This window comes from Mirounga leonina, unplaced genomic scaffold (genome assembly GCF_011800145.1).
Source record: "Mirounga leonina isolate KUSES-001 unplaced genomic scaffold, KU_Mleo_1.0 Mir_454, whole genome shotgun sequence".
NCBI lineage: Eukaryota > Metazoa > Chordata > Mammalia > Carnivora > Phocidae > Mirounga > Mirounga leonina.
Window position 1 is genome coordinate 5,816,775 of NW_023270763.1, and position 12,341 is coordinate 5,829,115.

General features: G+C 47.1%; 1 protein-coding gene across 7 annotated transcripts in view; it reads left to right on the forward strand.

Moving 5' to 3' along the window:
* TRRAP (transformation/transcription domain associated protein) overlaps window positions 1-12,341 on the forward strand; it is a 112,932-nt gene that overhangs the window by 72,215 nt on the left and 28,376 nt on the right. For all 7 annotated transcript variants that reach the window (XM_034988374.1, XM_034988375.1, XM_034988380.1 and 4 more), the window contains 8 exons: window positions 515-694; window positions 2,811-2,957; window positions 6,353-6,472; window positions 6,690-6,977; window positions 7,124-7,261; window positions 7,914-8,026; window positions 8,479-8,614; window positions 11,394-11,585. In XM_034988374.1, coding sequence (XP_034844265.1) covers window positions 515-694; window positions 2,811-2,957; window positions 6,353-6,472; window positions 6,690-6,977; window positions 7,124-7,261; window positions 7,914-8,026; window positions 8,479-8,614; window positions 11,394-11,585 — 1,314 coding nt within the window. The remainder of the gene's footprint in view (window positions 1-514; window positions 695-2,810; window positions 2,958-6,352; window positions 6,473-6,689; window positions 6,978-7,123; window positions 7,262-7,913; window positions 8,027-8,478; window positions 8,615-11,393; window positions 11,586-12,341) is intronic.

Sequence of the window (12,341 nt, forward strand, 5' to 3'; positions counted from 1 at the left end):
AGAGGCCAGGGGGCGAAGCATATTGGGATGTGGGGAAGAGTCACGGGAGTGCTGGCTGTGAGTGGGGAGTGTTACGTTGCAGAAGAGCTCATGAGCCCCGCTGAGGAGCTTGCACTGTCCCCTCGGGGCCGTGGGAAGCCACTGGGGGAACACAGGGAGAAGAGCACTCAGGTCGGCTGTGTGTGAGGAGACAGGTTTGAGAAGAGAAAGTCGATGAGTTAGGAACTTAGTCCAGGCAGGAGTTGATGGCAGGAGGAAGCCCGACTGGTAGGCGAGAAAGATCCCGAGCTTACGCTTAGACACGGAATCTGAGATCCTGAGTGAGGGGTGTCTGGAAGGGAGGTTCAGGCTCTGTCTAAGCTGGGGAGAAGCATACAGCCGAGCTGTGGGCTCAGGAGTCCTCAGCATGTGTGCTGCAGTCGAGAGGACTAGGTCTTCACCGAGAGTCCCTGCACCCCACATGCCAGGCGAATGTCCTAGGTTTGTTGTCTTTTTCTCTATAAACCCTCTTCAGCTGCTCCTGGCGGTGTGTGAGAAGAGCACTCCCATTGGTACCAGCTGCCAGGGAGCGATGCTCCCGTCCATCACCAACGTCATCAACCTGGCCGACAGCCACGACCGAGCGGCCTTCGCTATGGTCACACATGTCAAGCAGGAGCCTCGGGAGCGAGAGAACAGCGAGTCCAAAGAGGAGGTAATGCTCCAGATGGTTGTCTCGTCTTCAGCAGAATTCCTGTTTCTGTTGGCGGATTTTATATCAGCCTTTGATTTGGGGGAGGTGGGAAGGCAAGAAAAAAAACCTGTCTCTACCTCAAAGTTCTGAATGTGGTATCTGCATTCAGTTAGATTTTTCTTTCTTTTTTATCGAGGTACAGTTGATACAAATTACGTTAAATTCAGGTGTCCAGCATAATGATTCAATATTTCTTTGTATATATTACTGAACAGTCACCACGATAAGTCTAGTTAACATCTGTCACCACTCAGAGAAGTTTTTTTTATAATGAGAACTTTTACCATTTACTCTCTTAGCAATTTTCAAACGTGCAGTACGGCGTTATTAAGTGTAGTCACCATACTGTACATGATGTCCCCAGGACTTACTTATTTTATAACTGGAAGTCTGTACTCGTTTTGCTCATTCCTGATCTCCTTGCCTCTGGCAAGCACCAGTCTGTTGTTCTCTATGAGATTTTTGTATGAGTGAGATCATATGGTATTTGTCTTTGTCTGTCTGACGTATTTCACTTAGCAAAACGCCTTCAAGATCCATCCACGTTGTTGCAAATGGCAAGATTTCATTTTTTTTTTAATGGCTGAATAATACTCCATTGTATATATGCACACCACATCTTCATTATCCATTTACCTGTTGATGGGCACTTAGGTTGAGTTGAAAAGCATCTCATATTGCCGTTTACTTTTGAGAGAACTCACTTTATCATGAGCTGGTGCTGCTTAGCATAGGATATTCTAGTGTGGGTGATTTTTCTCTCCGAGTGCTAGGTAGCCCATGTTGTAGCAGACAGGACTACTCTGAGGAGGAGTGCCCACCAGCAGCCTGCTGTGAACCTCCTGAATCTCCACTTCGTCCTGGCAGGGGCAGCCCTAGAGCCAAGAACTGGCCACCAGGGCTGATACCTCATCTTGATGGCCCTTAGCATTCCGAGAGGAGCGGCTGCCACTGCTCCAGGCATTGATCTTTAAACTGTGTCTCCTTTGGTTTGTTGGCTCTTAGAAGCTCAGTCTCCCCCTGGAGTGTTGGGTTTTAGAAGCAGCTACCGGGGGGCAGCTGGGGCTCAGCTGGTCAAGCATCCGACTCTTGGTTTCGGCTCAGGTCTCCGCTCAGGTCATGATCCTCAGGGTCGAAAGACTGGCCCGCATCAGGCCCAGCATCCGGCCCCAGCACTCAGCAGGGAGGCTCGTCCCCCGCCCTTTGCGACGCCCCCCCCCCCCCGCCCACACTCGTGCGGGCACGCACACTTTGTCTAAAAGACATAAAATCTTAAAAAGCAGAGCAGCCGGTATTGAAGGAGGAGGCGCACTCTTTGCTGTAAAAGGGATAGTTTGATCCCTCCTATATGTGGGGTATCTACTCATTTCATTAACAAATGAGAATTTAAAATTTTCTTCTCCGTTGCTGAACACTAGATCATGTAGTGATATGATCTTTTCCTTCTGTAATTCTGTGTGAACTAAATTACCAACTTTGAAGTGATTCTTCCCGCTTTTTCATGGGCACATACCAAATGGTCGGTAACTTAACTCAGAGGCTGGTTTGATGATTAGATTTTGGCTGTGACTTCTCAGAAGCTTCAGACAGAAATAAGGTTTATTCCTTTCTGGGAATGAGTCCTATAAAATGTTGTGCCAACAGGTTCTGCACAGTGGCCCTGACAATATTCTTAATCTGAATGAGCAAGGCAGCTAGACAGCTCTCTTGCACTTTGAGGAATGACAGGCTGTAATTCCTTATTATCCCTTATAATCTTTATTATTTTTGCTGTTTAAAGTTTGTACTTTGATTTTGCTTTCCACAATCCAAATAGGAGAGCAAAACAGTGACCTTTCTTAGTGTTGGTTTTTTTTGTTTTTGTTTTCCATAGTGTCACTTAAAGAGAGGTCTGGTCAAGTTAATCTGCTTGTTGTTTATTCTAGAACTCAAGATTATTTAAATAATAATGAACTTCGAGGAAACTGACCAAAATTTTACTTTCAAAAACATAACAGGAAGTTTGTAAGAGTTGTTTGTTGGATTTTCTGTAACCATTTGACCTTTTGGTTTTACCTATTTGTGTTTTGTTTTGCAGGATGTAGAGATCGATATTGAGCTGGCTCCTGGAGACCAGACCAGCACACCCAAAACCAAAGAGCTTTCTGAGAAGGACATTGGGAACCAGCTGCACATGTTAACCAACAGACACGACAAATTCCTTGATACTCTCCGGGAAGTGAAGGTCTGTGTGCGGGTTCGGAGGGATGGTGGTTCTTCTTTCCCCTGAATATGTTGACTCCTCAGGCAGGACTACTCCACAGCAGTGTGAGGTCATCTTCTGCAAATTACAATTAACTTTCTTTCCTTTCTCAATCGACACCATCGTAGTTCTGTGAGACTCTGAAGTGGATATTCTGTGCAAAGATTTGAGAAAGGATTTACAGTATCTTATGGGAGAAAGTAAGAAAAAGAAGTTAATTTTTCCACTGCTACCTCTTGAAAGAAATGGTAAAATGGTTTACCAAATACATGATGAGACTTGGCTGGATTATTTTTCAAATCCAGTAAAAAAGGAGAAAATGAGAATAGGTTCACATGGTAAACGAAGTCCACCTCACTTTGCAGGGAGAGGTCCTCCAAATGCATCCATTTTGAGATATAGCCAGCTAGAAACTCTCGCTTCCACAAACTCTCAGGTTAATTATAGGTATAATCATTTTTAGTTAAAGACTAAGAAAATCCAGGGGTGCCTGGGTGGCTCAGTGGTTAAGCATCTGCCTTCGGCTCAGGTCATGATCCTGGGGTCCTGGGATTGAGTCCCCTGTCAGGCTCCCTGCTCAGCAGGGAGTCTGCTTCTCCCTCTCCCTTCTCCCCTACTCATACGCTCTCTCTCAAATAAATAAAATCTTTAAAAAAAAAAAAAAAAGTTAAGGCTCCATATACCAAGTTGCTTTTGAGGTGTATTACAAAGAAACAGTGATGATTCTGTTCATACCATGAGCTAGGTGAAAAAAATTAGAAACTAGTTATCACAGGGTTTTCTGCATTTAAACTTCTCTAGTGACCTATCCCGAATTTGTGCATTAAGTCAACCTTTGAACTTTTTTTTTTTTTTTTAAGATTTTATTTACTTATCTGACAGAGACACAGCGAGAGAGGGAACACAAGCAGGGGGAGTGCGAGACGGAGAAGCAGGCTTCCCGCGGAGCAGGGAGCCCGATGCGGGGCTCGATCCCAGGACCCTGGGATCATGACCTGAGCCGAAGGCAGACGCTTAACGACTGAGCCACCTAGGCGCCCCAATCTTTGAACTTTTCTCTGAGTGATAGTTGTGGCAGTTAATGTGTGGAGAAACATAAAACATTTGGTCTTCTGGTGCACGGAACAGGAAGCAGAGCATTCTTACATGTAGATGTAAGGTTCTCTAGTTCACAGACTGAAGACCTTATTAGGCCCCTGTCCCTCCGGTCATCACTGCCAGAAGGTAGCGTGATGGATCAGTGCCCCCAAACCTAAAAGGCCTTTCATGGCTAACAGTCATCAGGATAAGTCACCATGTAGATACTGACTTACTGGTTCCCTCGGCATAAGTTTGATGATCAGCTCGTTGTGGAAGATCAGAGTACATTTTAGCAGTGCTAGGTAACTGAATGGAACAGACAAGAGTAGCCAGCCCTCATGGGGCTTGTGTTCTAGTGGGGGCAAGCAATAAACGGAAAGCAGTAAAATCAGTATGTATGTGTTAGGTGGTGAGCACTCTGGAGAACAATAAAGCAGCCATGAGGCTTAGGGAGTTAGAGGGAGTGGTGTTCATATATGTGTGTGTATATATATATATATATATATGTATTTTTTTTTTCTTGATGGTCCAATCCCATTTAAACATTTTTTAATTTAAATTCAATTAATTAACATACAGTGTAGTATTGGTTTCAGAGGCAGAGGTCGGTGATTCATCAGTCTTCTATAACACCCAGTGCTCATTACATCACGTGCCCTCCTTACTGTCCATCACCCAGTGACCCCATCCCTCCCCCCCTCCCCTCCAACAACCCTCAGTTTGTTTCCTTTGATTAAGAGTCTCTTAATGGTTTGTCTCCCTCTCTGGTAAGAAGAGTCTCTTAATGGTTTGTCTCCCTCTCTGGTTTCATCTTGTTTTATTTTTTCCTCTCTTCCCCTGTGACCCTCTGTTTCGTTTCTTAAATTCCACATACGAGTGAGATCATATAATGATAATTGTCTTTCTCTGATTGACTTTTTCACTGAGCATAATACCCTCTAGTTCCATCCACATCATTGCAAATGGCAAGAGTGTTCCTGTTACTGTATCATGTGTTTATGGAAGCTATTTTTTATGGAGCAAAGTAGGGTTAAAGTCCCTGCATTTATAGGTCAGTTCGACCCTGACATTTTCATTCCCGAAGCTCCTCTGCCTGTGAAGTGGGTGCCTCCAGACTATTTGTTTCTAAGTCTAGAGGGACTGGGGGGCGTCTGAATAGGTCCTTCACAAAACCAGGCACGTCTGCTCTCATCTCTGCTGTGGGCGTCTTGTCCCAGAATCGACCGTCTTACTGTCTGTGGGAGATCTTTTGAAGCCGGTGTCCCCTCGCTGTGTCCCTGGTGCTCCAGGGCCACACAGCATCCACAGCCCTTCTTCACATCTCCCTGTGCTCATGTGTAAATGAGAACGAGCCAGGAACCTGTAGAATCCTCCACCTGAGCTCGAGAGGAGCATTTTTATCAGGTCTGTGATCGCGTGTGGCCCAGCAGTGCTTTGGCCTCTGCTAAATGACCCGGGGCCGGGAGACCGCTGACACACTGGCCGGGGAGGGCGGAGCAGCCATGTCAGGTCATCCAGGGTCACGGGGCAGCCTAAGTGCCATCCGGAAGCATCCTTCACTTAAGTGTTTCCCCCATTTTCCTTGAAATATTTCTATCTTTGCTTTCTGCGTTTTCGGTAGACATGAACGAGAGGATGACTTCCTCTCCTGGGTTTGCGGTTGGAGAAAGGAAAGCATAATCGTGGCTCATCCATCACTGAAGCTCCGTCTCCGTGGGGACGTGGGCCCCATTGGCCTGGCGCCTTCAAGCCGGCTAGAAACCTGCCTGTTCATAAGGAATCTTGGCAGCTAATTCAGACTTCCAAAAACAGCAAAGCTGTGGACAGAGGCATCTGTGGATTTGGTTCACTTTTGGGGCCCTTTGTTTCCGACCCTGGCCCCTTTCGCAGGGCGTCCTGTTCCAGCCGGGCCCCTCCCTGTCCGCCTCTCCCCCGCCGTCAGCTGCCGAGACGATGAATTCTCAGTTCTTGGTTTGTTCTTCAGAATTGTACTTTTTGGCCAGTAACTTACCTCCTGTGCGCGTGCTCCTCCTCTTTTCTCTTTCATGTTTCCAGCAGCCTCGGTTTTGATGGCATCTCTGTGCCCCTCGTTCACACGTCCGCATCAGCGTCAACGTTCCTACCTCTCAGACGTGGTTAGAAAATGCCCTTGAAAGTTAAAAAATGTAGGCATGCCCGTGGGTTCCTGACGCTCAGAATCTGTGTTTTTGCTCTGACCTGACACTTGCTCTGTCTTCGAAAGTTTGAAAGTGGAGGAGCGTCCCGCGTGGCTCCATGAATCTCTCTTCTTTCTGTAGACGGGAGCCCTGCTCAGCGCCTTTGTCCAGCTGTGTCACATTTCCACAACGCTGGCGGAGAAGACATGGGTCCAGCTTTTTCCCAGATTGTGGAAAATTCTGTCTGACAGACAGCAGCACGTGAGTATATGTTTTAAAGCCGGTCTTGGAAAATGTAGTTTTAGGTGTTGATAAAGATCTGTGAAAGAAAACCATCTTGTTAAGTGTCACAGGATGAGGGAACTGCTCACCGTTGTCCAAGAGTGAATTCTTCCGAAATACTGTCAGAGGCTGCGTGAGAGTGAGGCCGTGCTGGTTTTTGAGTGGAGACCTGACGTGGCGCGCTCTTGGGTTTCAGGCGCTGGCTGGTGAGATCAGCCCGTTCCTGTGCAGTGGCAGCCACCAGGTGCAGCGGGACTGTCAGCCCAGCGCACTCAACTGCTTCGTGGAGGCCATGTCCCAGTGCGTCCCCCCGATTCCCATCCGACCCTGCGTGCTCAAGTACTTGGGGAAGACGCACAACCTTTGGTTCCGCTCCACATTAATGCTAGAGCACCAGGCTTTTGAGAAGGGTCTGAGCCTGCAGATTAAGCCGAAGCAAACGACGGAATTTTATGAGCAGGAGAGCATAACTCCACCTCAACAGGTGAGGCCTGCCTCATCTTCCAGGTCCCGTCGCCTTTGCCAGTGACCTCCCCGTTTCAGTAAACCTCTCCCCAGTGATTTTAAATGACAGCTCGGTGAAGTTGCCTTATTGTCACGAGCACTCAAGAAACCACGCTCTGTTTTCAGGAGATACTGGATTCCCTGGCTGAACTGTACTCTTTGTTACAAGAGGAAGATATGTGGGCTGGTTTGTGGCAGAAGCGTTGCAAGTATTCAGAGACGGCGACAGCCATTGCTTACGAACAGCATGGATTCTTCGAGCAGGTAGCCAGCGTCCTGTGTCCAGTGACATGGCCGGGCCGCATGGTTGAAGAGAGGTCATTTCTAATGATGTCAAGTCAAAGTTCGTGTTAAATTAGTTCACTGGTTTATTTCCAAGCGTTTATCCTACATAGAAAGGGCCTTTGATTGAAGTCTCCATTTAAGAGAAACCTACACGTATGACACGAACATTTCTGAAACTCAGTCCTAAAGCCTTTACCATTGGTTGCTAATGTGGATGCTTTTTATCTGCAGTCAGTGGTCCTGTTGGAAATGGCGGATAGACTGTAGTTAGTGTTTAAACTGTAATCCTCATGTTTGTCCTTTCATTGAAGTGTGGCCCCTGTCCCAGGAAACGGTTCTCAGCCTCTCAGTGTAGGCCACTGAGCCACAGAAACTCTAGAAGCACAGACACAAGCTGTGGCCTCTGCTGTCCTCACTGAAGGATGGAGAGATGCATCCCAGGGCTGGGCAGTCTCCACTCTGTCCATTCTGTGCGGGGCGGGGTGGGGGGAGGGGGGAATGACGTGCCACCTCTGTTCCCTGTGTGTGCAGAGCCTCGGGCCAGTGATCTTCTAGAGAAGAGCGTAGGGCACCCCCCAGGCCTGAGATCCAGCTTGCCCTAAATAATCGAGAGCATTATTGACTTCTTCAGGCACAAGAATCTTACGAAAAGGCAATGGACAAAGCCAAGAAGGAGCATGAGAGGAGTAACGCGTCCCCTGCTATTTTCCCAGAGTACCAGCTGTGGGAGGACCACTGGATTCGGTACGCCACAGTGCTTGATGTATTCAGGAGTCTGTTAGGGAACCGGTAAAAAAAAGGTCTTTGAAATTTTCTTGTAATGAGTGCTTTTAAAAGGGGACTTTGCTACTTTCTTTATGGCCTTATAAAGAAAAGAGCCACCTCAGAACAGCATTCGGCCCATGAGTAATTAAAAGCATTTGTTGGAGAAGCAACAAATGATCTCTGCCTCCCACTGGCTCAGGTGCTTCGGGCTCTCTGCTGCGTGACGGGCGGCCCTCGGTGTCCAGGGGGACACTTTATTTCAGAGAGCAGGGGGATCTCTGCAGTGGGGCACCTTGGGAACCCACCCCTTGCCCGGTGGGGGGAAAGAATTTTTTTCGCAATAAACAACTTAAAGTCTATCCCTTGCCCTTTCTGAATCTGTGGATGTGTTGGTAACTGAACTTTTGCTCTTGAATCCCTGGTCTTCCAAGGTGCTCTAAGGAGTTGAACCAGTGGGAAGCCTTGACGGAGTATGGCCAGTCCAAAGGTCACATCAACCCTTACCTGGTCCTGGAGTGTGCGTGGCGGGTGTCCAACTGGACTGCCATGAAGGAGGCATTGGTGCAGGTGAGACCTCCCTCCCACCTCCAGGTGACTATCCCGGGCTCAGATTGTGTGGATCTCCAGAGAGTTCTCTTCACTTAGAACAAGCAGGGCATTCTGGCAGATGAGAGATAGCTCTTGGGAAGCAAGCATTATCTCTGGTTCTCTAACACCTTTCCCAGATGTATTCAGTTTGGGAGTCAGATGCAGCATTAGTTCATCGTGGCGGGTCTGGTGCAGAAGGGCTGTTGGAGGTGAGCGCGGCGAGGGTGAATCCTGCGCCGGGCCTGGCGGGTTCGTCGCTGCTGTCGGCAGAAGTCTGCTGAATGAAGCTGTGTTCTCTTCCAAGCATGTTTGTGGTGGAAGTGAGGGCAGCATAGGATCAGTGAGGCTGAGTCGTGAACTCGGTTGAGCTCCACATTTTTTTTTTTATTAAACTGCATCCAGAAGAATTCAGTGCTCAGTGGGAGAGTGGGCACAGAGGCCCCATTCCCTTCCTCCCGCTGGGGGGATCCGAAAGCCACAGTATGGGACAGCGCAGCTCTGTGTCCCCTGAACCCCACGACACATTATTACTTTGGCCTTAGACGGTCTTCGGATGCGGCCGTTCTTGCTGCTCTTTATCGTTCCCTGCATCTGGGCCCTTCACTCGTATTCTCCCTCGGCCCCTTCCCTGCTTCTGCTCCTCGTCTCCACCTTTTCCGTGTGGTGTTCGTGGTTGGGCTGGAGGTGGAGGAAGTTCTGCCACCTTGTTCTCACCTGCCCTGCTACCCAGCCCTGCTTCGTGACACTCACACCAGTCATTTTCCTCTTTTCTTGTAATTCGGAGACTGCAAAGCACACTGAGATTATAGAGCTGCTGTCTTTGAAACGATGAACCTGTACCGTGGCTCTCATGTTTATGTTGTTACTGATGTCGCTTTTTAACTTGTGGAAGATTGTAGAACTGAGATGGTGAACCACAGAGGGCAGAGACAGCCCAGGGCTTGACTTTGGGCTTGGGACCTGGAAATTGCTCGTCTGATGCAGGGACTTTAGTCCAGAGATAACCAGTCCTTGTATCAGTAAAATGTATATTGTTTCTGACAAAACACATTTATAGTGGATTGTTCTGTCCTTGCTCTGATAGATTTTCTGCTGAGTACATATTTATAGTTCGCCCTGCTCTTTCCTTTCTTCTCCCTTCCTGGGGTTTCTCTTAGCTGGATGCGGGCAGCGCCGTGCTGTCCATAGGTCTGAGAAATAAGTTTCTTCTTTCAGAAACCCTTAATAATTTCCTAAAAATTATAAGGCCCGTACTAATTAGAAAAAAAGCTCAAAGTATACGAATAAGCATTCTGGGTTGTCTGCAGTAAATTCAAATAGTCTTGGTCCAAGTAGAAGTCCAAAATTATTTACTCATTTACTGGTATTTCAAGAAAAAAAAACCACTCAAATTACTTCTGTTTTTGTTCCTGTGCATTATGATTTCAGGGTTGCTTACAGAAGTATGGTTTTCTTGGTTTGATTTAATTGATGGGGTAACTTGTTTCAGGGTGTTTGAAACAAGAGATTCCTTTGTTCTCAGTGTTACAGAGGATAGATGTGGTGATTGACAAAAGCCTATCTTGAATAGTGTTTAAGCCCAGAAAATGTGCGATTGGTGTGATTTTAGCGGATCATGTTGGAAGCAGATGTTTTGACAAGCTTGTCTTCCTAAATTTCTTCATCGTTGGCTTATTGAGATCTAAGACAGGCCATGAATGTGAATGTGCTTTAAAGAAGTAAGATGTCAAAAAAAACAAGCCAGAGAGTTACATAAATGCAGGATGGCACCATCATCATCATCATCATCCTTATACTTATGTCATTTAGACAGTATTTTGGCACTAAAACGTGTATATTTTTATTATTGCCCAAAGGTGTTTCAGAATGAATGTTATGTTGATCTTGTTACAGCAGGTCCTGTCAAATACCTTCAACAGAGATATCCTTTCTTCTCATACACAGAGATTATTTTTGAAAATACCTTAATTTTTATCATTTATGTTTTTAAATGCTCTGTATAAGATTGATAAAATGAGACCAGTTCTAATGCTTCCTTTAGAGGGTGGTGGCAGACAGAGCTTTCGAGGGTAGAAGGGGGAGCACAGGGAGCCTTTATGTGGCTCTGAGCCACGTGGGGGCGGTGGGGGCAGGGTTAGAGCCAAGGAGAGGAAATCTGACAGTTCCAGGCTCAGTGTACTTCACGAGAAAGCTGATAACCAGAACGTGAGAAATCTGGGCGAAATTCTATAGTAGGTGACAGAGTGCAGCTTTGAATGACAGTCAAATTTATGAATGTTCTTTCATATTCTTGTCAACCGGAATCATTGCCTTTTGCTTCCTTGTATAATGTGGAACAAGTTAGATCAGTTTCCCAGGATAACAGTATGAACTGGAAACAATTCAAAATTATATTTATCGAAGTGGAGACGAACATATATTTAATACTTTGGAAATTTGCTGGCTGACTTTGTAGCCAAGGGTGATCATTAATCTGGTTTGTCACATCGTTGTTGATCGGTTTCCCTCCTTTCTGGAACTGCTGATGACTTAAGGCAAAGAACCTGTAGAGACTGGCTGTTCACTAGTATTCGGAAAAGGAGAGTATCCAGAAAATGCAATCTAAATGTTTGTCTTCTCCAAGAAAATAAGTATCTATTCATAGCTTAATTTGTTTATCGCTTTGCATGATTGGCTACAAAAAAATTGGCTTGCATTTTTGGCCCTTCGTACTGAGCAGCTTGCCTGTTGCTTCCATGTAATGCTCTTTCGCCACCAGGTGGAAGTAAGTTGTCCCAAAGAGATGGCGTGGAAAGTCAACATGTACCGTGGATACCTGGCCATCTGCCACCCCGAGGAGCAGCAGCTCAGCTTCATCGAGCGCCTGGTGGAAATGGCCAGCAGTTTGGCCATCCGCGAGTGGCGGCGGCTGCCCCACGTGGTGTCCCACGTGCACACACCTCTTCTCCAGGTGGGCGTGGCGCGCGTACCCAGCCGTCCTGGGGGCCCCTCCCAGAAGTGCGCCTCCTGCCCAGGCTGAGGTCCGTAATCCGAGCCGGACGGCAAGGAGGAAAATCCTTCCACTTGTCCTCAGTGGAAGGAAGGCCAGAGTCAAAATACAGAGGAATAAAATGTTCTCATTTTTGGAGCTTCCATGGGGTTTAAATGACAGATGACATCTCAGGAGTGATTCTGATGATTCTCGTTTTTGCTCCAGGCATTTCTTTAATGTCTGCTATCCCCCATCATTGTGATGCCACGGTGCATCCTGTGAGACTCTTCGTAGCCTGTGCCTTAGCTTCTTCCTCGCTGGATCATCTGCACAGTTTCTGATAGCTCCTTCTAGCCACACAGGCCACCATTCACTTGCTTGGCTCTCCCACAGCCCCGCACACATGCTGCTTCTCTCCCCAGAACGTACTTCTTCCCACCCCTCTGCCTGACCTTGAGGCTCCGTACAAGCAGGAAGTGAAGGCTAAGGCAGAACTGTCGAATGCAGGCTGCAGGCACACAGCCCTCAGCAAAGGCTGAGCAACTTAGTGGTTCTGGTCTTTAGGGACATCTCTGGCTAACTGGTCGACCCCTAAGCCACCTGAGCAGAGACTTCAGTGGTTTCGTTCTGCAAATAATAGAGACTTGATAGACTCAGTGTACCAGCATACTCAGAGTGGGGGTCCCAGAGAGAATGGAGCCAGAAGAAGGGGCAAAAGGAATATTTGAAAAATAA